The sequence below is a fragment of the Pongo abelii genome, chromosome 5, assembly GCF_028885655.2.
Source record: "Pongo abelii isolate AG06213 chromosome 5, NHGRI_mPonAbe1-v2.0_pri, whole genome shotgun sequence".
NCBI lineage: Eukaryota > Metazoa > Chordata > Mammalia > Primates > Hominidae > Pongo > Pongo abelii.
This window is the reverse complement of record NC_071990.2, coordinates 137,600,385-137,628,187: the sequence shown is the minus strand read 5'-3', so window position 1 is coordinate 137,628,187 and position 27,803 is coordinate 137,600,385. Positions and strand designations below refer to the sequence as shown.

The 27,803-nt window shown below is 39.7% G+C and overlaps 1 protein-coding gene across 2 annotated transcripts in view; it reads right to left on the bottom strand.

Moving 5' to 3' along the window:
- Nucleotides 1–27,803, bottom strand: part of PDE7B (phosphodiesterase 7B) — a 339,241-nt gene that overhangs the window by 83,796 nt on the left and 227,642 nt on the right. For both annotated transcript variants that reach the window (XM_002817399.4, XM_002817398.5), the window contains one exon: nucleotides 1,282–1,365. In XM_002817399.4, coding sequence (XP_002817445.1) covers nucleotides 1,282–1,365 — 84 coding nt within the window. The remainder of the gene's footprint in view (nucleotides 1–1,281; nucleotides 1,366–27,803) is intronic.

Here is a 27,803-nt window from a genome sequence, read left to right as displayed (position 1 = left end):
TGGGAGATTAACAAGCCAGGAGAAATACAAACATGCCACCTACTATTGGCCTCTCAAGGATCGAAGGATCAGAAATAACAAGTTCTAATTTCTCGTAGTAATTTCCAGGGGTTGAAGTAAATCAAATTACCTCTTTAGCTGAGCTTATTTATGTCAAAGGAAAGTAATATTCTTTGGGTATAATCCAGCACTTTGAAATTTATAGATGGGAAGTGATATGAGAACCAAACACTGAAAACCTTGGAGCAAATTGTGAAATTTATCCACTTGCTCTTCCACCTCCCCCACAAGTCTACAGTGAAGGATGATTATGATCATTATAAGGCATGAAATCTGGAGGGATGACCAGTTACTGGTTTGGGTTTGCAAAGGAACCTAAGATTAAGAAAATTGTGGACCAAAGGTTGAGCAAAACTCCTGATGAGGAGTAGTTTAGGGAGGGGAAGGTAGAAGTCAATGAGCTTGTAAGGTTCAAGGGAGAAAGCAGCAAGTGCTTTGGGTTTTGCCACAGTGAAGAGTTTTACCAGGAAGGCAAGAATAGACCTCAAGGATTTATATTAGACAAAGAAGTGATAATTCCATAACAGGTAGGTTACTAAGGGCAACGGTAGAAGAGGTTTCCCTGTGGGGTTTTAAAAATCAAATGGAATCTCACCTAGTCTAGCTCTGGCTGAAGGTAGAGAGAATGTGCTGGAAAATGAAAATAGTAGCTTCCCTGTATAGGGCATCACAGTTTTTGAGACTTACACTTTTTATAAAAAAATTTTTATTCTTTTTGAGACTGACTGGAGGGCAGTGGTGCGATCTTGGCTCACTGCAGCCTCGACCTCCTGGGATCAAGCTATTCTCTTACCTCAGCCCCCAATTAAGTAGCTGGGACTACAGGCTGTGCCACCATGCCCAGCTAATTTTTTGATTTTTTGTAGAGATAAGGTCTCACTATGTTGCCCAACTCCTGGGCTGAAGCAATCCTCCCACCTTGGCCTCCCGAAGTGCTGGGATTACAGGCGTGAGCCACCATGCCTGGCCAGAGATTTATTCTTTTAAAGCTGACCTGATCTCATTTGACCCTCACTGGAGCTCTGAGAGGCAGGGCAGGGCCAGAATTACTTCACTTGTGAGGAAATTCAAAGACAAAGGGTTAAGTTCTAGTTGGCAGAAGAGAGATTCAGGAAGGAAGGCAGACCCCAGAAGGTTTTGAAGTTCAGAGGGAAATGAGGATTTTTTTTTTTCTTTTTGAAGAAAACGTTTGTTCCTTTCCAGGTACACTTGATTACTCACTGTTAAGTAGGCGGAAGTCAATGAATGGGTAGGAGCCACGGCGTTCAGCAGGAACCCCCGTCTGACCCCTTAGTCGTATATCTCCTAGAAAACAGAAAATCCAAACAAAGGCTTGAAAACATTGCCACGTGCATTCACTTTTCCCCTGTAAATCCTCAATGAAACCAACCCCAGATGTCAGGAGAAAAATGGTTCCCTTTCACCATACAGAAGAGAGTGCTATGTGGAAAGGGATATTTAATGCTGAGTGTAATGAGGTTGGCAATACACTAACAAGGAACACGAGTCTCTTGTATGTGCTTAGAAGATGGGTCTGTGAAAATCACAGCAACTTACAAAGTTCCATAAAAAGACAAAAGTCTTTTTATGCTTCCCAGGGCCAGAGACAAAGACTCTGAATCCGGAAGGATAAATGGGTGTTGCATTGTAGCTTTCGTTCTTAAAAGTGTTAATCACCCAGACTATAATTTTTCTTTGTTCCAGCACAATTGTTTTCTGACTGGCATCCACCTCCCTTTTTTCCAGATTGTATCATTAATGTGCTTTAGAATCGGCTCACAGGCTAGCCTTGCTCCAGGCACTCAGCCACTCTTGCACACAGGACAGTCTGTAGAGTTTCTAGTACTTATTTATTTGTAGGTTTCCTTTATATCTATCTATCTATCTATCTATCTATCTATCTATCTATCTATTTTTTTTTTGAGATGGAGTCTTGCTTTGTTGCCAGGCTGGAGTGCAGTGGCACGATCTTGGCTCACTGCAACCTCTGACTCCCGAGTTCAAGCGATTCTCCTGCCTCAGCCTCCCGAGTAGCTGGGACTACAGGCGCACACCACCATGCCTGGCTAATTTTTGTATTTTTAGTAGAGACGGGGTATCACCATGTTGGCCAGGATGGTCTTGATCTTTTGACCTCATGATCCGCCCGCCTCGGCCTCCCAAAGTGCTGGGATTACAGGCGTGAGCCACCGCGCCTGGCTGGTTTCCTTTAATATTTAATATCTGTGTTCATTTTCCTTTTTAGTATGTGTCCTGCCTTTCTCATCAGGGGAGGCAACGGAGTAGAGTGGAAAGAGCATGGACTTTAGAACACGGTAGGCCTTGGAGAAATCTGGCCCAGACGCTTGCTACTTGTGTGATCTTGGCAGATTTATTTCTCTGAGCCTCAGACGCCTCATTTATAAAATAAAGTTAAGACCCACTTCGAAGTGTCCTTGTCAGAGAACCTAAAATAATACTCACTGCCTGGCAATAAATGCTGGTTTGCTTCCTTCTAAACTCCTGCAAAGCAGGGATCATGCATATCATGTTATTTACATTTCTCCATAATAGCACTTTGAATGCTGTCTGGTACTTAGTGGATTCTAAGTGAATGTTCTCTGTTGACAAGAGTAGAAATAAAGACCAAATTTACCAGTTATTATATATAATATGGAATCAGAGGAGAGGTAGAAATACATGAGACATAATATATCTCTGGAAGAACTGAATCAGGGAAGGTTTCAATTCCAGTAGTAATGGGTACACTCCCATAAATCACCTTTTTCCCAAACTAAGGTGGCACTGGGGCCCCAGCCTGGGAGCTGAAAGGAAGAACAGTCCTCTCTCCTTCCTTTCCTAGTTCCTGGAGGAACTCAGGGCCTGGGCGAGATCCCCATCAGCTGCAACTCATGCAACTGATATGCTTAAAATGCCCCTCACAGATGGGCCTTTAGTGTACTTGGGGTTGTAAAGTGCAAGCCATGAGCTCTTGGGCTGTTCTCTGCTTTGAATTTTATACTGATGCCTTCTTTAATGCTTTGTATAATCTGATATTACATTGCCATATTGATATGAAAGAATATTGTAATTTATGGATAAATGTTATAAACCAAAGTGAGAGGAAGAGGAAATAGATGGAAAAGTACTTTTATAGGTCTGAATATAAACTTACATCAATGAGGGTAAAGCTGTTAGCTTTAAAAAAATGTACTTATGTATTTTGATATGGGGTGGCTGGTCAATAAAGAAAAGCTACCAAGAAAAGTTGAAGTGTTTTTCTCTCCTCAGCAGTTGTCTTGAACACCCTATGTTTACAAAGCACTGTCACAACATGACAGTATATTTATCTTCTTGTTTTTTCTCATTGGATCTTCATAATAACCCTGCGAGGAGAGACACCTTTATTCTCTTTATAAGTAAGAAAAATAGAGGCTCAGAGAAGAATGGTTGTGAAGGACTAGTATTCGCTCTGTAGTCCCAGGTAAGGGCACAAGCCCCTTAAAGTCCTGATATAGTAAATATTTATGGACTTCAGTTGAGCTGCCTAAGTTTATGGTGCTTTCAGCTTATAGTCAGTGGGGCTAGCACTTAAATTTAGGCTGTTAGACTTCACAGGCAGAGCTCTTTCCACAATACCACTGGTTTCTAACCTTATGGTTAGAAACACACACCTTAGGGAGTGTGTAGACCTGGTTTTTAAAATGAAAAAAGAAATGAAAATCTTAGATCCTCACATAAAAGGAGTTGTAGTTTTAATATCAATTGAGAAAATACAGCATGTTAAAATGATATAACAGACTCACTGACTTTAAATAAATGTATGTTTTATAATGGTAAGAAGGGAGACATATACCATAAAAACGATGCACGGAGGAGACTGTATGGATTTTGTCTACAAAGCTGGCTGGGCTTGTGGATTTGTTGACCTGTTGCTGCAATCTCATGGCCTCCTTCCAGCACTTTCACGCTCACCTTTTGGAAATCATTTAACTTTGTAGCTATGAGGCTACCATTTCCCCAGAAAGTGTCTGTGTAATATTGATGAAGGTTTTAATGCCTGTGACAGGATTTCTTCCTGGTCTCCACCTGAGAGTCTAGGGCAGAGGAGGCCCATTATTACATAAGGTTTTAGATTTAGGGAAACTGAAGAAGAGTACCCTGTGGCCAAATGGATGAAGCGAGGGCAATACACTGGGAACTTGGGGGCTCCTGTACTGACAGGACCAATATTTTGCCATCTTGGGTAACCCTGGATGAATCAGTAATCACTCTGAAGTCCAGTTGTCTAATATTTAAATTGCATAAATCATGGAAATTTGGTCTACATCACAGAGTTGTTGTAAGGAAATTATAAGGTATGTGAAAATAATATAGTAGATAACATTCATTGAATACTTATACTGTGCTGAGCATTTTACATGTATTATCTCACATCGTCAACCCAACAACCCAAAGTAGTTGTTATTATTATTATTTGACTATTTTGCAGATGAGGAAACAAAGCTAATGGAAATTTGATAATTTGTTCAGACTCACAGAGCTAGTAAGTGCAGAGCTTATGCTTAAACTCAGAACTGACTTGAAACCTCATGTCTTAACCACTCTCCTATATTATCAAGATGAAAAATTGTTTAAGTGGTCAGCATTAACTTTTTCTTATATAATGTATGCTTTGATTGCTGTTTGCTGATAAACCAAATATACAGTCATCATGATTTGTGGAAAAAGAATACCAGGAGAATCCCACTCCCTTGATGAGTTCACGGTTCAATCAAAGAGCAGTTCAGTGGAAATGGGCTGTACAAGCAAGACAACCAAATCCTGTCCTGGATCAACAAGGAATCCATTACTTTCAAGTAAGAAAGCAATTATTAAAAATATTCTTCAGCAGAACTGAAATTAGCTGGCAACAAATTTTCACACTGCATCCTACTTTGGGAAGAAGAGACAAGTAACAATGGAGCCAACTGAGAGCAAAGATACCTAAACAAGCAAACAAACCCAAACAAATCAGCAGTAACAACAAATAAGGAAACCATACCTGGAAGATTCCATTTCAGTGCTGACACTGTCCATAACTACATTGCACTTTGAGAAGCTGATTCCTCATAAACCTAACAATGCCCCTTTGGTGTAGTAAATAATCATTTTCAAAAGGATGAAATCATGTTAAAAATACCAGTAAGGCAGGAGGCAGGACAATTGTAAGTATGCTAACAATGCATCTGAGAAATTTCACAACATGAAAACAGTTCAATACAAACACACCAGACATTCCCAATCTGAAGCATTCTATTTAATGGAAGCACTCATGTAGTAAGATTTATGTGTTAATGGTATATTTCTAATATAGAAAGTTTTCTTTCCTTCTCCCTGCTTTAAGGAGCCTGTTCTGATATTAAATTGCTTTAATACGCTGGTGGGAAGAGAGAATTAATTCAGTAACAACAGTCCTCAGAGGAGCAGAGGCTACTGGGCTGTTTTCCGAGGGACAGAACAAGCGGTGTCTTGCCTAGCTGCTTTTCCTGGCCCAGGGTTTCAGGCAATCATCTGTTTACCTAAGGCCTTATATCCAAGCTAAACAATTATTTTGACTATTCATTAAGTCCTTGTTTAACTTAAGCAACTTGTTTTTTTTCTTCTGGCAAATGAAAGGTGCTGTGGAAGCTGGTAGGAAGCATTGACAGCCTAAAGTCATGTCCCCAGTCTGTTCTTATTGTGTTCCAAAAGGAAACAAACAGCAGGGGCATTCTGATTTTGAAAGGGCTGCTGCTTTTTTTGCCCCTTCAGGCTGACAACATCACATGTCATCCCCTGTACTGAAGGCTGCAAACAGGCCCAGAGCTGAGCTGAATTGCCCCAGGAGCCACGACCTGACCTGACGACAGCCCCTCACCCTCCCTGAGGACAGGGCTCCGGAATGGACCTCTTGCTTACTTGGCCTCTCGTGCTGCCTCTGGTTAATAAAAGCTTGTGCTAGGAAGCAGATGTCTATGTGGCCTCTTATGTAACTGGCAAAGAGGGTGGAGACTCTGACAGCAATGACAACTTACAGTGGCTGAAACACGGGCCACGTGACAAGAACCAGACTCTGGCCCCTGTCGTGGTATGTCAAGGTCATTTCAGGGTAAGGAAAAGGTGTCAGGGACAGAGCAGTAGCTACTGGGCTTCCATGGCATCTGAGATGAATGAAGAAGATAGTGACGTTCTTGGTATAAACAGGTTGCATGGAATATGGGATAGAGATTCATAGCAGGAGCATCACTAAGGAACCAGGAAGATGAGATAGTGCTGGTATCAGAAAGATGAAGCCGCAAAGCAGCCCAAATATGGTGGGAAAGAAGCAGCTCTCATGAAAGGTATTCCTTTGAGCTTGCTGAGCACATTACTAATTCATGTCACTGCCACCACTTGCAAAATAAAGACAGAGAAAACCCAGATCCCAAATCTCAGACAACTTTCACCATACTGCACATCTCAGCTGGAAGCTTTGTTTATTTCAGCTGACTACTCTCCAAATTAACTAAGTGAACGATTTCTCCTAAGATGTTTATCTGGCCTAAAAGAGAGGAGGAAGGTTGTGCAATTTAATCACTCCATAGATTTATGGGATAGCACAAGCAGCCAGTGCAGATAACTCAGGCAGAGATTATTGTTCCGAGTACTGTGATCTTACAGGAGGGACCCAAGATGGCTGATTAGACCCAAATTTCCCCTGTGGGGGTTCAATCTTCCACTTTCTTGAGTGATGCTGGGCCTGTCTGGTCACTAAGGACTATATGCTGAACTGGCTAAGTAGGAGGCTTCCTGTCCATTGGTCTGTTTTACTAGCTGTGTATTCCTGGGCTGTCGGTGAGAGAGCTTTGTAGGTAGGAAAGAGGCAAACCGGGAGTTGTCCAGAAACCACATTTTTGGCAAAAGGAATGAAACACAATTTTCTTTGCATGTGAAAAAAAGTTCGTTCTTCTCTTCTTAAAAATCTTGATTTGTATATCAAAATCAGAGAAAAGGGAAATTTCACCAAGTTAGAGTTGCCAAACCATACTGCACCACCTTGCATCTTTAGCTTAGAATGATGACTTTTTGACAAATGTGCATTTTGGAACTTGAATGCTGCAAAAGTGAATATGTAAATAGTAGCGTGTTTGTTTCTAAAGAAGGTAAGGCAGGTTTTAGACTAGTGTCAACAAGAGCTATCCTCATTTTTGAGCTTGATAGTTTTTCAGAGGGAAAATGAGAAAAAAGTAAGCTTCAATCACCGGGAACACAGGAGTCTCATAAAAAAAGATATTGAACCAGAAGCAGCGGGAATGCCCAAGGAGAATTTCAAAAGCTGTAAAATAACTTAAAAGAACACAAAGACATGTCTTCTTATAAAGGTTGGGTAAAAGGAGAACAACTTGAGGAGTCAACTTGGGGACTATGCAATCTGGGTCTGCCTTCAGTAATGAAAACACGGATGGGTGTAAGATTACGCATCATTCATGTATTTCTGGGATAATACTTTTAATCTCCAGAATCTCAACCAAGCAAAGTTCGTTGTTTTTTAGAAATGCATTATATATAAATTGCTTAGCACAGTGCCTGGCACGTAGCTGGTGCTCAAAAACCAGTAGCTATTCTTCTTACTCAGTTACCATTCTTCCGATATTCTGTGTTCCTTCCCGCCCCCCACACCCATCCTCTACCAGCTCCTTAATTGTTGGTATTTTTAGGAGGATTTTCTAAGTGTCAGGATCTGTTTGAAGGGCTTATGTGTATCATCACCTTTAGTCCTTGTCACAAGCCCCAGGCATAGGTGTGTGTATCATCCCCACTGTCCTGAGGAGCACAGAGAGCTTATAAATTGACTAAATTGGGATTCCAGGTGCCCTCGGGAGCCCTCGCTCTCTAAAGCACTCCTGCACGTGGCCAGCATCTCCATTCTCCACAACAGAGACCAGGAACAACTATGCATGATGTAATTCACAGGTCCCTTCAGTCTTCCCAGGCTGTGTTTCTTCTCTCTCTGCTGGACATGCCAGGGTTAATAAAAGTGAGCACCAAAACCATGTCTTGAGGAAAACCGAACATTTATCCTGGTGTTTCTTCACAGCAACATTATAAGCCCAGGACAACAGGTATGCTGTGGACCACAGCTCGTGAACCCCTAGTGGTGCAGGTTAGACTACAGGAAGATGTAGACTCCACTGGAGTGTGTAGGTATCTTGCAGTTTGGTAGAACATTTAGGTATGGGAGTCAGCAAAGGGGCCAGTTCTTGGGCAGGCTCAGAGGGGATCCTAAACTAATTCAGTTCATTTCAACAAATGCTTGTGCAAAACATTACACAAAATGTTGAAAAGTAGGTGAAGACAGAAATAGAAACTACCATTGGAGAATACTACAAACACTTCTACACAAATAAACTAGAAAACCTAGAAGAAATGGATAAATTCCTGGACACATACACCCTCCCAAGACTAAAGCAGGAAGAAGTTGAATCTCTGAATAGACCAATAACAGGTTCTGAAATTGAGGCAATAATGAATAGCCTACCAACAAAAAAAGTCCAGGATCAGAAGAATTCACAGCTGAATTCTACCAGAGGTACAAAGAGGAGCTGGCACCATTCCTTCTGAAACTATTCCAATCAATAGAAAAAGAGGAAATGCTCTCTAACTCATTTTATGAGGCCAGCATCATCCTGTTACCAAAGCCTGGCAGAGACGCAACAAAAAAAGAGAATTTTAGACCAATATCCCTGATGAACATTGATGCAAAAATCCTAAATAAAATACTGGCAAATCAAATCCAGCAGCACATCAAAAGGCTTATCCACCACGGTCAAGTCGACTTCATCCCTGGGATGCAAGGCTGGTTCAACATATGCAAATCAACAAATGTAATCCATTACAGAAACAGAACCAATGACAAAAACCACATGATTATCTCAATAGATGCAGAAAAGGCCTTAGACAAAATTCAGCCTTTCATGCTAAAAACTCTCAATAAACTATGTATTGATGGAATGTATCTCAAAATAATAAGAGCTGTTTATGACAGTCCCTCAGCCAATATCATACTGAATGGGCAAACCTGGAAGCATTCCCTTTGAAAACCAGCACGAGACAAGGATGCCGTCTCTCACCACTCCTATTCAACACAGTATTGGAAGTTCTGGCCAGGGCAATCAGGCAAGAGAAAGAAATAAAGGTATTCTATTAGGAAAAGAGAAAGTTAAATTGTCTCAGTTTGCAGATGACATGATAGCATATTTAGAAAACCCCACAGTCTCAGCCCAAAATCTCCTTAAGCTGATAAGCAACTTCAGCAAAGTCTCAGGATACAAAATCAGTGTGCAAAAATCACAAGCATTCCTATACACCACTAACAGACAGAGAACCAAATCATGAACTCCCATTCACAATTACTACAAAGAGAATAAAATATCCAGGAATCCAACTTACAAGGGATGTGAAGGACCTCTTCAAGGAGAATTACAAACCACTGCTCAATGAAATAAAAGAGGACACAAATAAATGGTATAACATTCCATGCTCATGGATAGGCAGAATCAATATCGTGAAAATGGCCATACTGCCCAAGGTAATTTACAGATTCAATGCTATCCCCATCAAGCTACCACTGACTTGCTTCACAGAATTGGAAAAAACTACTTTAAATATCATATGGAACCAACAAGGAGCTTGCATAGACAAGACAATCCTAAGCAAAGAGAACAAAGCTGGGGGCATCATGTTACCTGACTTCAAACTATACTACAAGGCTACAGTAACCAAAATGGCATGGTACTGGTACTAAAACAGAGATATAGACCAATGGAACAGAACAGAGGCCTCAGAAATAACACCACACATCTACAACCATCTGATCTTTGACAAACTTGACAAAAACAAGCAATGGGGAAAGGATTCCCTATTTAATAAATGGTGCTGGGAAAACTGGCTAGCCATATGTAGAAAGCTGAAACTGGATCCTTTCCTTTCACCTTATACAAAAATTAACTGAAGATGGATTAAAGACTTAAATGTAAGATCTGAAACCACAAAAACCCTAGAAGAAAACCTAGGCAATACCACTCAGGACATAGGCATGGGCAAAGACTTCATGACTAAAACACCAAAAGCAATGGCAACAAAAGCCAAAATTGACAAATGGGAGCTAATGAAACTAAAGAGCTTCTGCACAGCAAAAGAAACTATCATCAGAGTGAACAGGCAACCTACAGAATGGGAGAAAATTTTTGTAATCTATCCATCTAACAAAGGGCTAATATCCAGAATCTACAATGAACTCCAACAAATTTACAAGAAAAAAAACAATCCCATCAAAAAGTGGACAAAGGATATGAACAGACACTTCTCAAAAGAAGACATTTACACAGCCAACAGACACATGAAAAAATGCTCATCATCACTGGTCGTCAGAGAAATGCAAATCAAAACCACAATGAGATACCATCTCATGCCAGTTAGAATGGCAATCATTAAAAAGTCCGGAAACAACAGATGCTGCAGAGGATGTGGAGAAATAGGAATGCTTTTACACTGTTGGTGGGACTGTAAACCAGTTCAACCATTGTGGAAGACAGTGTGGCAATTCCTCAAGGATCTAGAACTAGAAATACCATTTGACCCAGTAATCCCATTACTGGGTATATACCCAAAGGATTATAAATCATGCTACTATAAAGACACACACACAGGTATGTTTATTGCAGCACTATTCACAATAGCAAAGACTTGGAACCAACTCAAATGTCCATCAATAATAGACTGGATAAAGAAAATGTGGCACATATATGCCATGGAATACTATGTAGCCATAAAAAAGGATGAGTTCATGTCCTTTGCAGGGACATGGATGAAACTGGAAACCATCATTCTCAGCAAAATATCACAAGGACAGAAAACCAAACACTGCATGTTCTCACTCTTAGCTGGGAGTTGAATGATGAGAACACATGGACACAGGGAAAGGAACATCACACACTGGGGCCTGTTGGGGGGTGGGGGGCTGGGGAAGGGATAGTGTTAGGAGAAATACCTAATGTAAATGATGAGTTAATGGGTGCAGCAAACCAACATGGCATGTGTATACCTATGTAACAAACCTGCACGTTGTGCTCATGTACCCTAGAACTTTAATAATAATAATAATAATAATAATAAAAAGAAAAGTAGGTGAGGAAAAGGGAAATGCAAAGGTTCATAAGATGTCCTCTTGGCACTCAGATAATTAACAATCCAGAAGACAGTCACATAAGTGAGTCGATATGGTATAAGCTAGGAGAAGTCTCACTTGTAATGATACTGAAATATTTGGGTTTGGGTTCCTCTCTCAGAAGAATTGTGAGGCTTTATGATTTTATATGGATAAGTAACTTGGAAATATCTGGGTTTAAATGGCTTCCTAGCAATCCCGTAAAGTGTTCTTATTAGAATTGAAAGAAAATCATTTACTGTTAAATTTTAAAACTAAATATAATTTTTACATTTAAAAGTCCTTCTTCTAGATTGATGATCAAAGGTTTACTTAGACTCTTACACTGTGTCTCCAGTAAGCAGATTTCTCTGAGTATAGGCCAACAACTTAAATTAATAATGCTCTTTTCAGAAACGAATGTTATTAGGAAAAGATATTCTTCTGATCTGATGAGTGTACTAACTCTCCATTTTGAGTGTCCATTTTCTTTGTAGCCTACTCTCTCTTCTTCCTTTCCTTTCTTTGCCTTCTTCCTCTCTCTTTCTCCTTCCCCACTTCTCTTCCTGTATATGTGTGTGTGTGTGTATATATATATATTTTTTTTTTTCCCCCCAGGAACAAAAGAGAGTTATATTGTGTTATAAAAGTTACAATGTTCTTCTTCACCTTGCCAGGGAGGTTGCTGTGAGGTTCCTTTAAGGGGTGATGTGTGATCTGAGAGCTGGTAAATGAACAGGAATTAATTTAAAGTGAACATATGTTGTCTTGTCTGGCATAATTAGTAAAAGTGCCACCTTCACACTCAAAAGTATTCTGCTTTAGAACATACCTTGCATGGTCACCCTGAGTGCAGCAATCTAGGCTGTGGGGGCATATTCAGAGGACCTGTGGCAAGAGGATGGCTTATCAGAGACATCATAACAAAGCCAAGTGTGACATAGCAAGGAGAACAAGGTCGGCGGGATGAGACACGGTGCAAAATGAGGCTGGAGAAGCGTCAGGACTTTGTAGGATAGGCTCTAAAAGATGACTGTAACAGACTTAGGATGATTAAATAAAAGACTTAGGATGACTTAAGAGAATTCCTGAGAGAATTAGAAAGTCACGAAATGATTTTAATAGAAGGATAATGTGTTCAGATTTGTATATTAAAAACAACTTTGGGTGCAGTATGGAGAAAGGAATGGAAGGGTAAAGAATGACTAGGTAGGAAATCATTTTAAAAGTCCAGGTGAGGAAAGATGGTAGTTTGTAGGGTGCTACTGCTGGGAGAGGGAAGTGAATAGATTTTAGAGATGTTTAGGAGGTAAAACTGACATGGTAAGAAATTTGATATGAGGGCTGAGGGAGAGGTAAGTATCAAGGATCATTCCTAGATTTCTGGTTTGCATAACTGGATGACTGATTGTGCTAGTCACAGAAAAAGAGAATTCTAGAAGGACCAAGTTTGTGGAAAGAAATACATGCCTTCAAGAGATTTCAAAGCAAAAACGTCAAGTAGACAGTTGGACATACGGGTCTGGGGCTTAGGGGGAATTTCTGGGATGGAGGTACAAATTTATAAATCAAATAAAACTATGGGTCATCATGAAGTTGCCTAGGAAATGAGCAAGAAGTGAATAGGGTCTAGCATCCAGCCTTGAGTATCTGTAACATTTAATCACTTGGAGGAGGAGGAGTCTGTAAAGGAGAAGTGGGAGCCAGAGATAGGAGGAAAACCAGAATTGTGTCATGGAAGAGAGTGCTTCAAGAGCAAGGGAGTGGTTTCCAGATGGATTTTGTGGAAGAAGCACAACTGAAATGGTGATTGAACAAAGTCCATTGGATTTAGTTGAGTGACTGAAGTGAGTGAGTGGGAGAGAGACACAGAGAGAGAGAGAGAGAGAGAGAAGCATAGTCCTTTGGGCATCATATGGAGCTGGGGAACAAGGAAGATTTTATTAAGGAGCTGATACTTAAATGGATCTTGAATGATAAGTAAAATTTCAAAAAGCAGCACTTTATTGTATTGGCTTGCAATTGGTCGACTATGATCACTGAAATGACATTCTTAGAAAATTATGCTGATCTTAAGAATAACAGTAATTTCTAAAAATGATATTAATAATAAAATATAATTTGAAAACTGAGGCTAGAAATAGTCTGTCATGAAAATACCTGTAAATTTTTGCAAAATATAGTGATAACCTGTCTAACCACTTCCTATCTTTAAATATACTCCAAGAAAAAAAGTACAATGAAAAACACTGCCAAAAAAAAAAAAAAAGCATTCATTGGGAAGGAAAAGACGGGCACATTGATGAGAATAAATGTAATTAGTAAGGTAAAATACCAAGTAGATCCCAATATCACGGATAATTTCTTGTTTTTTTTGAACTTTGAATAATTGGAGAGAAGCATTTTTATGTATTGTTTGTTTTTATGTGCTTCTGAACTTCCTGATTCTGGCCGGGAACAAGGACAAACTTGCCAAATACTGCAAGAAAAGATGTTGCTGATCACGGATAGGAAATACTCCAAGTCCCAGGAGATAGTCTGTTCTTAGGAGACTTCCACACCAAGTCCGCTGACCAGAGAAGGACCATTCAACCACCACAGTCACCGCTGGAGCCCACTCAGCACCAGGAAGTATTTGGGAGTTCTTCATTCCAGACATCTGTGCCAACATGGCACTTGGGATTCTTTTAAACTCCAAGTGTTTTTCATTTTTTGTTTGTTTTTCAGGAAGGAAACAGATGGCAAAACCTAGACTTGGTAGGGAAGTAGTTGAATTGATTATATTATACCCATGTTATAGAATGCTATTATTAAACACAGTAACATATATTTCTATAGTAATAGCCAGCATTTATTGAACCTTGAGTGTGTGCTAGGTAATAGTTTAAAATACTTTTCTTGAATTAACTCATGTAATCCTCACAACTCCCTTAGATCAGTGCTATTATCAATATCATCCTCTGAGAGGCAAAGCTGTTAAATTACTTTGCCCAGATGACATGGCCAGTAAGTATGAAGACAGACCGGAAATTAAGGTGACTAGCTCCACAGCCTGTGCCCTTAACTAATGTGGTGCAATCTCTGTTTAAAGATGTCTTGAGCTGACAGCCATGATCTATTGTTAAGGGAGGATGAGTATTATTAATACATAGTATTTTGAAATCGTATCACAAAGTAAAGAAGTCAATGGCATGAAAAGTGATCCATTCTCTCTGTGACCTTGGTAAGTCCTACCCATTCTGGGCCTCATCCGATCCTCTGTTTCTTTAAGTAGGGATCTGCTCTGTATACCTCACAGAGGGTAGGAATCAAATGAAATCACATGGGTAAAACTGGATAAAACTGCTTTGCCAATCACACTGTAATAAAATTTTATTTTTAAGAGTATTCTTATTGATATTACCATATAAATATAGAACATATATAATGTATTATATAAATTTGATATTGCATTATTATACTTTATATATCATATAAATCATATTATTGATACTGTTATAAAAATCTAGGTCAGCGTTAAAGTGTGTTTAAAGGGAAGAATATTATTTGATAAGCAATTAAACATTATATGAATTAAAGGGTGTTATCAAATTTGGGAAACATGCAGGTTTATGAAAATTAATTTTTTTAATTGTAGAATTTCTCAGACCCTTCAGTATGTTAATGTATACTGAATAGCCAAGAAAGTGAGATCATATAGCATTTCTCAAATACATTCATCTATGAAATGTGTTTTCCAAGTTTCTGCTGAGATGACTGTTTTGGGGAAAATAATTAGGTAGATACTGCTGTATGTGGAGCGTGTGTGTGTGTGTGTGTGTGTGTATGTGTGTAAAATACTTAGAGATCCCCTAGCTCCATTCTCTGGTATCATCACCCATTGCATCCTTGTCTGCATGACTAGGTCTATACCCGTGGTTCTAATTTCTTTTTTGGACTGTAGACCAACTGGATGTTTATTCATTTATTTCACAAACATGTTTTTGTTTGCCTGCTATGTGCCAGGCTCTGTTTTAGATGCTCAGAATATAGCAGTGAACAAAACAGATAAAATGTGCCTGCCCCTGTGGGACTGAGATTCTAGTGGAGAAGACAGAAAATAAACAAAGTCAATAAGTAAATTGCCCTCTATAGGGAAATAATGTAAGTGCTATGGGGAGAAATAAGCAGGGAAGAGATGAGGGAGTGCTGGGTGGACTCCACTGTGCAGGGGTGGGGTAGGTCTGCAGTTTCAACAGGGCAGGGCCTCAGAAGGCCACACTGAGGTGACATGGAGCAAAGACTTGAATGAAATGTGGGAGAAGCCAGGAGACTATCTTGGAGGAGCATTTCAGGCTCAGGGAACAGCAAATCCAGGACAACAAGGAACATGCCTGGTACTTTCTGAAACAGCAAGGGGGCCAACATGGTGGAGCAGGGAGAGTGAGGAGCAGTAGTGTGAGGGGATGAGGGCAAGGAGATAACAAGTGTGAAGGAGGTGGTAGTAGGTCTGAACATGTTCCTCTAAAATTTATGTTGAAACTTAATCCCCAATAGGTGATATTAAGAACTGAGGCCTTTTGGGAAGTGATTAAGTCTTGAGGGCTCTGCCCTCCGTGAATGGAACTATAAAAAAGGTTGAAGGGAGCTGGCTTGCCCCTTGCACCACAAGAGGACACACAGAAAATGCTGTCTTATGAGGCAGAGAGCATGCTCTCCCCAGACAGAGAACCTGTTGGCACCTTGATCTTGGACTTCCCAGCCTCTAGAACCACAGGTAACAAATTTCTCTTGTTTATGAATTACTCAGTCTAAGGTATTTGGCTATAGCAGTCTGAAGGGACTAGACTAAGAAAGGAGGAGAGTGGCAGATAGTTTAGAGACTTAGAGTGAAACAGAAGACAGGAGAATTTTGAATGAGAAAGTGACATGATCTAAGATTGTTCGAGGATTGCACTGGCTGCTCTGTTGAGAACCAACTGTTGGGGCACTTTATACATTAAATAGATCCCCAAACAAATGTTTTATCTTTCCCTACAAACCAGGTCCTGCATTGCATTTCCCATTCCACTTGTGGCAAGTCCTGTTACTGTGCCCCCTTCTCTCTCTGCTCAGGGCTCCCAGAGATGGCTTTCTCACTCAGTGGTGTAGACACTCTCCTAGGGCCTATGTGTTCATGGGCCTCTCTGGAAAAGGGAACTAAGCCACCATAAATATTCTCCTGGCTGCACAGAGAAGGCAGAAAATGGATCATGGCACATGGCCATGCGTCTGTTCATTCACACAAGTTTACCATAGATTTTATAAGTATATAACATACAAATACATGTATTTTAGGGAGAGGTGTATTTTGAAGTATTTTATCTGTAAAATTAATTAAGCTGGACTGTGCTAGATACATTCTTGGAAGAAAGACCTTGCAGCATATATTCTTGAAATTTGGAAAGGACTATTTGGGAAGCATATAAAATTCAGAAAACATTGTCCGTGGGCAGAAATAGTCCCTTAAACCTGCCCTTCTGTGACTGGGCCTCACTAACTCATGATAGGATTGACTGGGTCATATACTAATTTGCCAAGTCAGACCTCCACTGTGCATTAAACATACCCCTGACAGGCAGCATTGTTTGTTTTCACAGCCATCATACTGGGTAGTTAAACTGAAATGGAGATACTTTACAGAGATCATTTGATGTGTTTTTTCCCAGCTTGACTGAGGTATAATTGACAGATGAAAATTATATCTGTTTATGGTATACGACATGATGTTTTGATGTATGTATACCTTGTGAAATGATTACCACCATGAAGCTAATAAATGCATCCATCACCTCACATAGAAATCTTGTGTGTGTATTTGTGTGTTGAGAACATTTAGGGTCTACTCTTTTAGTAATATTCAAGTATACAGTACCTCATTATTGACTATAGTCACCATTCTGTACGATAGAGTTCCTGAATTTATTTATCCTGTCTGAGACTTTGTACCCCTTGAGCAACATCTCCCCATTTCATTCTGAGTTTTGTTTTGTTTTGTTTTTGAGACAGTCTCGCTCTTGTTGCCCAGGCTGGAGTGCAGTGGTGCGATCTCAGCTCACGGCAACCTCCGCCTCCTGGGATCAAGCGATTCTCCTGCCTCAGCCTCCTGAGTAACTGGGACTACAGGCACCCACCACCACGCCCAGCTAATTTTTGTGTTTTTGGTAGAGTCGCAGTCTCACCGTGTTGGCCAGACTGGTCTCGAACTCCTGACCTCAGGTGATCCGCCTGCCTCAGCCTCCCAAAGTGCTGGAATTACAGGCATGAGCCATCGTATGCAGCCTTCACTCTGAGTTTTTAAAAAACTGAATATGCCATTTCTCCGTCTTTGAAAATTTAGACAATTTTTGCCTTTTTCTAGTTTTCTGACACTTTTTTCATTCTTCATAATTCCACTAGGATTATTGACAGGAGTTTTGCAAACATATCTGCAAATATCCCTTTTTTTTTTGATAATTGAACCCAGAGAAGTAGTTCTTCATGTCCAAACCCAATTACATGATTTTAATGTTTGAATTTGAGAATTGGAACTGAAAAACTATTACATATATATTGAAAATTATTTTGAAGATGATAAATAAACAGCAATGTCCATTCTTAGTCAATGTTCATTGAATACCTAGTTTAAGTCTGTTATACTCATGTATTATTATATTGGAGATTACTATGATGGTGAGCAATGTAAAGTAATGACAGTAATTTTTATGCTACAGGATGATAATCAGGCGGACAATTTCTTTTAGTAAGAATTGCTTAGTTTCTCATAAGTGATAGGCTGCTGCTTATGGCTTTACCTCTATATGTGTAATTGTAACTGTTGGACGGATTTATGTGTAGTATATAATGTCTTCTACATAGAGCACAAACTCGATACTCTGTATTGCTTATTACTTCAGACATTCAAGATTCTACCATCTGTATCTTTCCATGGCTCCCACACATAAAAAAAATATTTGCTTCCCGGTCTTGGCTGTCCCAGGCCAGTCTGGCCACCCAGGAGGCTGAGGGAATTGAATATTTCAGCACACTGGAGATTCATTCACAGCACATTGGTTGCAAAATTCTAAGCTGCACAATTAAGACAATACTACCTGCAAACAAGCCTCAAACATCGCTTATCCTACGTTTGATTTTTTAGAACATATGCTTCTTGAGGTTAACACACCTCATAGAATCAATGTTCAGAGAATCTTACTACTCATCAATGGCAGTTAAGTAAGGTGAGGTGTGGGTCATGGAAACTTTGTACTAAGAGTTAGTAGAAAAAGGGAACCATTATTTAAAACAAATGTTTATATTTCTCTGGTCTGACGTGCAGTGACTTAGAAAAAGATAAGCTTTTGCCCACCTTTAACCTTCTAATCACAGGATTCTGCAGTTGTTAGCTTGTTATCAGAACATTTTCTTTACTTTTTTTCATTATATTTGAAACTGGCCAGGAATTTCCCCCTCAGCCCAGTATGAGAGGAAAAAAGAAATTAGGCTAACATTCTACTCTCCTTCCTAACCATCTGTGATCAGTTGTTTTCAATTAGATATTCTGATTTAATTGGGCAGGAGTGAATCTGGGCATATTTTTTACAGTTTCCCTGGTGACTTCATTGGGGAGATGTTGAGAACCACTGATGGCTATCTCACTTTGTAACCGAACCCACATGTTAAAGGTCTCACCCAAAGCACAAAATAGAGAGGACACATGAGGCAAAAGCAAATAGGGAAGAAAGCAAATATTTATAATATGCATCATCTTTGGTCATTTGTGAATTGTGTCCTGTTGGAATTTGGACACTTTGGCTAGGGGAATGGATTAGCATTGCTCTGGTGTGTTAGGGGAGGCTCTGTGAAATGAATTGACTTGTAGAGTATTTTGAAATGAAAAATGTAGTGATAGAGTATGAACTTCTTAGAGGTTGGCCTAAAGAAATAGGTGGTACAGTGATTTGTTTGGTGAGAGATAATTTGGGAGGCAGAGGAGTGGAAGACAGAGACAGGGAGGTTATGGCATCTGTGGTGAAAAACTTCTTGGCCCTCCTAGGAGACTTGGTTGTTTAACAAAACCCAAGGCACTCTGCATATAACCTGGTTCAAACTAAGAGGGTAACTGGCACACTTTTCTTGAATTGCCCAAACCAGAGCCGAGAAAGGACTTTGACAACAATGTGTACTCACACTCAAAGCAAAATGACAAAAATAATAAAATGTATTACTGTTGAAAAATATTTATTGATGAGACAGCACAATAAGATGTATGTTCATTTCATATTATTTACTATAGGGAAGGCACAATGCAAGTTCTGAAAAAGAAAAAACCAGGTCATGATACAAAGCCTAATTTTATTTTAATAGCATCTGGGAAGCCATTTCATATCCCAACAATCACTTCAACTAAAAGCACAAATTCTCTAAATTCCTAAATGAGAAACTTTACATTTGTAGTGTTCCTTTGGCAATAACTGATCACCAACTTTATGGAAGACATCTTCCTGGGTCTTTTCTGGACCTTTTAGCATGGCTTTCTCCCCAAATCGTGATGCTCCACAGTTCAGCCTTTCTCATAGCCACATGAAAGAACACAAGCTGCCCCACCCAATGGAAGGAGATGATCCCTGATTGTGTCTCTGATGATAAAAGGAACAGTCACTTGTGAGTCATTCAAGGCTAACACTAATACAGCACTTTTTGAGTTAGTGAAAAAAAAAACACAACAATCTCATTTGGTGTCTTTCGGTATCTCAGAGGGCCTACACAATCACTAATAATCACCATGTGTATCACTAAGATAGATGCTTTGGAAAGACAGATGGCTATAGGAAAGATTATATTCCTGTGGTGGGGCAGAATATTGTAGCTCCTACAAAATAGCTAAAAGTGCCTTCTCTGAACACTAGACACAGAAAGTAAGGAAGGAGAAAAAGACACACACAAAGAAGTGAATATTTAAAATGTAAGTTTTTGAGGGCAAGGGTTCTGCCTAATTATGACCAATAACTGTCATAAATTTGAAATTTTCAAAAATATTTTGCCATTTTACTTTATCCAAGTGTATGTTTTTCCACTTGGGAATATGCCCTATATAAAGATGCATAAAATGTTCACTTTGGCAAACTCATTTCCATTCATTTCTTGTTTTTCAACATTCGGAAAATCTACAACAGTGTCAATATAACATTCTGATTATGTTTTTCAACTTTCCCATTCATTTACTTGGTTTTATGCAAAAATAATATTCAAAAGATGGCCCCAAAGAAAATACGCTGAGTACCAGGGTCATCAAATGAACAATTGCATCTTTCTCTGAGAAGGGAGCTGGAGAAATGGACCAAATTGCAGGAGGTAGAAGCACTTGTTTGTAGTCTTCTCTTTTCTCCATTTTTAATAGCATGGAACCATTTATTTATTGACTGCTTGAAATAAATTCAAATAGAAGAACTTTGTAAATGCTGTAGTCTCTGGAATGACCCACCTGGTGCCAATCTTTTTTGTTATTTATGAGAGGGCCTCACAGAGCTTGAAAGTCTCCTCTTTTTATCCAGAGGTTAGTGTTGTTATGAGCTAAAGCCCTTTTGTCCAGAAGAGGCTCTGAACAATAATTCACAAGCTCACAGTTCTCCTAGGACTGAGGTGGTACCTTATCATGTCTCACATTTAAGTGGGCTTCAAATGTAATAGAAAATGAGGCACTGAAGTTCTCCGAAGAGTTTTTCTTGTGTTTTGCGGTTCTAGGTGAGGAAGAATATCTGATAGTTCCCTGTGTTTCGTTTTTTTCGTTTTTTTTTGGGCGGCGGGTGGGGGGAAAGGCGTACAGGCTGGGGACGGGAACCTGAGGAAGAGGATCCACTTCTGGAGTATTTATTGCTCCTTCAATTTACTTGGCTTCCCCCTCCACCCCCTGCCAAATTTTATTACCTCACATTTTCAAATGACAGCTTTATTGAGATATAATTTACATACCACACAATTCACCCATTTAAAGTGTACGATTCAATGGCTTTTAGTATATTCCCAGAATACGTGCAACCTTCACCACAGTCAATTTTAGAGCATTTTCATCACTGTAAAAAGAAATGCTGTACCTTTTAGTTGTCACTTTCCTATCCCCCCAGCCTACTGTCCTTAGCCCTAAGTCCTAAGCAACTGCTATTCTACCTTCTATCTCCACAGATTTCCCATTTCTGGACGTATCCATAAACGCAAACAATACAGTATATGGTCTTTTGTCCACTTGACTTCTAATCCTATTCTGCCTTATGATATTGGTGGTAATGCTGTCTTCAAAAATTTGAAGACTTTTAATGTGTGTCCCTGCTCTTTCTCCTTCTAGGCCTGTGTTCTCCTGGATTCAGGGGCACCCAGCTTAGTGCATCACTTACAGCACACCTTCAATGAGTGTTTGTAAATTTATGAACTAATTGTTGATGTTCTGCAGAAGTTGTCTATAATATTTCCATAAGGAATATCCCACGGCTCCACTCCCCCGTTGTGGGGCTGCCTCTTCTCTTTCTTTCCCCTCCCCGGTATAGTAATATTATAACCTGCTACAACTCAGGTCTTTATTTCCTGTGCTGAGTTCTGATGACATCAATCTCCATCTGCACCTAGCTCCATCCTGTGCAATGTTTCAGGAATGCTCCTTAGCAGCAGTCTACTTACTAGGTTTAAAGATGTCCCTGGTAAAAGAAACACTCAGAGTAACACTGAACTTTAGTCTTGTAGCACTGGTATACTGCCGATGGGATGGATGGTCCCACAGATTTGCCACTGATTGTCCACTCTTCCTTATGTGATTTAGAGAAAAAGGCTTTCTCCCACTGGTATTGACTTGTTGAAACCATGGATAATATATTTTTTTTGCTTATTTATTTATTTATTTAAATTTCCAAGATAGTTCTAAGAGCAAGAATGTTCCCAATTTCAATTCTAGAACATAACTCTGCTTGCCACATGGCTATGTTGCATTACAACCCCTAAACCAGAATGGGAGAACAACACTGCCCTCAAAGTAGGACTATGTATATACATATATTTCTCAAACTAGGAATATGTAGATACAAGGCGTATTCTTTTTCACCTTCCTTCTGGAGAAGCTGATTAATTAGAAAGCTTTGCATGCCTTAGCATACTGAAAAGTAGGAGGATGAAGTTATTGCTTTCTAATTGCTTATCTAGGTTAATGCTTTTAGGTCTCAAAAATCTGTTTATATAAAGCCAAAGTGAAAGTTAACTAGGCCTCGTTTTTATGGTATTAACTTAATTTCCAAGTCAGAATAAATTTTGGGGGAAAATGTCTCTTGCTCTTCTTTGTGATAATAAAATTTAGGGAAAAACTTTTTTTTTTCTTTCTTTGCTTGGAAGTAAAAAAGTTTCTTAGGGATATATATTTTTAATTTTTTATTCTTAAATTTTTCATATGTCTGTCTTTGTGCGGGTATTTTGAGGTACTATTTTTTATTAGCCAAAACTTCTGGTTCCCAGACAGCGAGCTTTAGAAAATGGACTGGTCCATATCAGATGGTGAATTAGTCACCCTCTGAAATTCACTTGGATGTGTTCATGTTTGCTCCATTAATCAACGTAAGATGCCCAGCCATGCCACAATCAACAATTAAACCATAAAATTATTTGTTATAACAATGTAAAGTGAAAGAGAAAGATGTTTCTCTCCTCAGTATACTACCTTTCTCATTCTAACCTATGAAGGAAGAATGGGTAGATAAAGAATAGTATACAAGTAATTGCAGATAGAACTTTGACACATAAAAACAACAAGGGCCCTTTTCTAGTTGGCTTGTGAAGGCGCTCTCTCCCCCAGAATCTGGCGCACGATGCCCACAGTTTGGGTGGTGATTGGCACGTTCTGGTGCCAATGGGAATAACAGCTGGCTTCTCAATATTCTTCCGAAGCAGCTGCTCCGTCTGTCTTGGCACCGTACACACACTGCTTTACTTACTGACATTCTCAAGCTGTTGCTGAGTGTCTCTAATAACAGTATTTTCCATTTTATGTTTTTTATTCTGAGTAAAATATCTGCATCATTAATCCTTAGCCAAAGGAGATGTAACTAAAATTCACCCTCGGAGAAAATGCACGTTCATAGTCAGATTGGTGTCAAGGTTTTTGAAAATTATTTTGGATGTGTTGATGGGGGAAAGAGAAACTGGATTCCCACATATACCACTATTGGGATGTTTGTCTTTTTGAAAAGTTTTAGTATGGGGCCAAAGTGGCTTAAGAGTAGGAGAGTGAAGGAAAAACAGCAGATAGAATAAGGGAATATTTAAAAACCATTAACAAGGGGGTTCCCTCGTTCAGCTTGGAGCCCCCCTCCCTCTGTCTCTGTACAGGGGGAGCCTCAGCTTGGAGCCCCCCCTCCCTCTGTCTCTGTACAGGGGGAGCCTCTTCCTTCTTTCTTGCCTATTCTCCACTCCTTAAATCCCCCCCCCCGAAAAATAAAATAAATAAAAGCCATTAAGAAAAGCATTAGATACTGAATGGACAAGTAGCTTCACAATGGAACTGGAAAGGGATACTGATATAAGAGTAGATACAAAAGAAAAGGTATCAACTGCTCAGGATGACACAGAGTACTAGAATATTCACCAAGCACAGGAGTTATAACTCCAGTTACCCAGACACGCAATCCAACTACAGAAAACAGAATAATGGAAAGAATTCTCCTTTGACAAAGAGGCATTTTGGTGGGAACTATTAGAAAGTACTGCAAAATAACTATCTGTTGGACAAAGGTTAAAAATACCTATGCAAGAAAGAAGCACAGCCTGGAGAAATTGTAAAACTTGGCCAATAAAGCAAAACTGTAAGAATATGATGGGCAAACATTCTAAGGATGAGTAATCCAAAGAACTCACAAAGCTCAGTGCTTAATAATGACCCTAAGGTGTAATGAATTGTAAAATACTGCTTGAGCCTGAAGTGTTGTTGGCCTGTGCTCCTCAATCACACACTCATCTCCCTGTGGCCTAGTCAGTTACGGTACCATGGAGCCAGGGATTAATGTGGGGGCAAAGACTTCCCGGTATTGGAAGTGGAGCTGTCCTGGACAACAGGTGAGAGCTTCATAAATTCCCTGCACTTTTCAGTATTGACTTTTCTTTCCACTACTTTGCCTCCACTCTTTGCCTTCAGTGCTGCATCCCCAGATAGCCAGCAACCTACTGATGAAAGTCAGGATTTCCATATCTGCCTGTGGATGTTAACTGATTCCATCAACCAAAAGTCAGCCAGGCACGGAGCTCTTTCTCTGAACACTCAGCCCCCTCCGGCGCATTAGAATAGCAAGACAAATCCCCACACATTTCAAAACAGATTAATACCAGGACAGCACTTTGGCATAAGGATGCAAAGTCAAGACACAAAATAGAATATCCTGACTCATATTCTATGTGAAGTTTCTAGCAAAAAGCATATATATATATATTTTTTTGCCCTGCCTCGAGCATTGAGTGATTCGGCAGGAAAGATTGGTAGACCTATTTTTCTTTTCCTGTCTCAGAACTGGGAAGTGAAATCAGACTGTACAATAAAATGCTGACAACAAAAAGATCCTGTAACTCTGGTGAGCCAGTTACCACTTTAAGACCCTCTTAAATGTATCTAATACAATAGCGCATTTTGGAAAAGATCGGTCAGGCTCAACTAGGATGGGAAAAACCCTGGAACGTTCATCCCAGAGTGTGCCTGTTCCATTCCACCCAGCTCTCCTGCAAGTGGCAGATGCCCCAGGGGCCAGCCATCAGCTACGAGTCGAGACCTAGAGGGAAAGAGGGGTGAAGGGGATAGGTGGAGGAGATGGGTGTTTTGAAGAAAAAAAAAGAGGTCATGGAGAATTTCTGGAGTGATTTTTTTTTTCACCACCTTGAAATTGAAATGAAATGAACCCGCTGCAAATTATTTGGAACCAATTCCATTCTGAGACTTGATTTACTAAAGCACAATAAAAAGGTATCCTTAAAGGGAGAACATAAAGGTAAGTACCTTTTAGATGCCTTGGTCTAAGATAAGATTCCCTTATCCAGTTCGAATACAGTAGGATTCCAACAATTATGAGATGGCATCTGGCAATTTGCCTTTTACACCTAATACTTATAATAAGAACACTATACTTACAAAATGTTTCACAACTACCTGTATTAGCTAAGCCATAATTGACCTTTCTGACAGAGACTGCTAGTGTTTATCTTGAATCACAGAAACACAAAGTTTTTCCCAGCTATGTGGCATATTAATCATTGAGGTAATAGTGTTGATCTATTTTTACTGCTACTGGGCTGTGTAAAATTTCCCTTCCCTACTCTTTTCTTTCATTCCTTTCATCCCCTTCCCTTTCTAGAGATTCTATTCCTAGAGTCCAAGCTGAATATATATTTCTGGCACAGTTCTGCAGATATTTCAGATGAAAGCAGATTTCAGTTTGCATTAACTAGTAATTTTCCAAGGTATGAATTGATTAGAGATGGCATAAATTTGGCCGTCCTGTGTCAGGGAAAGCTACTCGGTTGCATGGAGGTTTATCTAACTTTAGTGAATTGGGAATATTTGGGTTTGGAACCCTATCTCAGAGGGTTGTGGGGCTTCCTGATTTCATATGGATAAATAATTTGGAGAGTTAGGGATAGAAATGATCGAAATGATTTCCTATAGACCTTATACAATGTCCCAGTTGGTAGTTAGTTGAAAGAGGAATATTTAATTTTGAAGTCAAAATAGTTACATAGAAAATTCCTTTGCATGTAGAACTTTAATTGAAGGATGACTCACTCTTACATCAAGTCTTTATAAACAAATTTCAGTGAGTACAGGCAAACAATTTAAATTTACAACAATGCTAATTTCAGAAATCATTTGTTGCTGATATTAGGGAGCTATGTCTCTCGTATCTGATGAGCTTATGGCTTTCTGAAAAGAAGGAAAAAAAATCAATGTGGGAGGAGAGAGAGAGGGGAAGAAGGAGCAGAGAGAGGCGGCCCCAAAGAAAATGGTTAGTGAAGGAGAGCCAATCATAATTCAGCTGTTCCAAGCCAACCAAAGCATCTGGTTTCTTTAATTTAGTACACTTCATACTAAAAGGCCAGTTTGTTTACACTGTATATTTTAAGTTATTCAAAATATCTTTTCCAAACCATTGGGTTTGCAACTTCAGGGGAGGCTTTCAAATGTGGCTGGGAAGTATCCCCACGTCAGTATCACATGGCATGAATAATATGGAAAAAAAGGAGAAAAGCTACAGACATTTTAAGGGTAGTTAGCATGCCATTTCAGACTCTTGTGTCACGTCTTTCTGAGAGAATTGAAAATGCCTCAATTCACCCTCTAAAATGAGTAGAAAAGCCATTTTTTTTTCTATACAGGTGGGCATAGATGCAAGTAGTTGTGCGCACGTGCTCAGGTACTTGAGGAGGTCTCCATAGGCAGCCCAATACCATGTTCCAGGAATACCACCTACATTTTAACTGAAACAGTGAACTGAGAATGCACAAAGGTATCAAATCCAAGAAGAACTTATCTGGAACCCTTCTGGAAGGAATATCAGGGTCCCATCCTCAGTCTTCCGACTGTTCTCTCACAGACCCTCTCTCAGTGAGCTCACCACTGATAGGCCTCAGTTATTAATTCTAAGTGATAGCTAAGCAGGGGCCTTCTAACACTGTCCTCCAAGCCACCTTTCTCACCCAGACTCCAGTCCTGGATTTCCAAATATTTCAAAATACTTCTGTCACCTGGATGTCTAAAACAGAATTCAGCCTTTTAAACCAATTCCTCTTCAATCTTGATATTTATGTAATTGATGCCATCCTTTTCCTGGTCAAAAGAGGTGGACATCTGGGAGTTAATTTCAACTATTTTTTTCTCATCTCACATCGCCCTCTGTTGTAGAAAACAAGTCTTTTACTATTTGTTTTCCAACATTCTTTAAATTTGAAATTTGTATCTTCTTTCCACTCCCATTGCTCTCACTTCATTTGATACTTGAATTACCCAATAACTTCCTGTTTGATTTTCCTGTATGTGCGATTGAAAAGCATATACCTAAAGGGAAATATCAGAAACACTCCTGAATGTTGTAAGTAAACAGAAGGGACTTTGCTCTACCTAGAAGAGACCCATACAAGAAAACTCATTCATAGCTGAGGCATTTGGCAAGCTATTACACTCACAATGTGACTGCAAGGCAGGTTCTTACCCATTTATCTTTTTTGTGGTCCAGGCTAACTGCATGACTGGCCCTCAGCTGAACATCACAGCCTTTCCAGTGTCTGTTAATATTTGGCAAATCTCGCTGTCCTCTCCAGATGACTAGGTGATCAGATTATTAATCTTACTCTTAAGGTCATATAGAATCACAGAAGTTCAGACAGAGACAGGTTTGCTCCCATTTCTCCAGTCTCTCCAACAAGGACAGTTTGACCTCCTCAAGTGCTGTAACTGCAGCAACGTATGGAGCAACAGCGACAGCAATGCCCAATGGGAGAGGCAACTGAAAAACAGGAGGCAACAGCTCCATGGTGAGAGGTTGGTCATGAG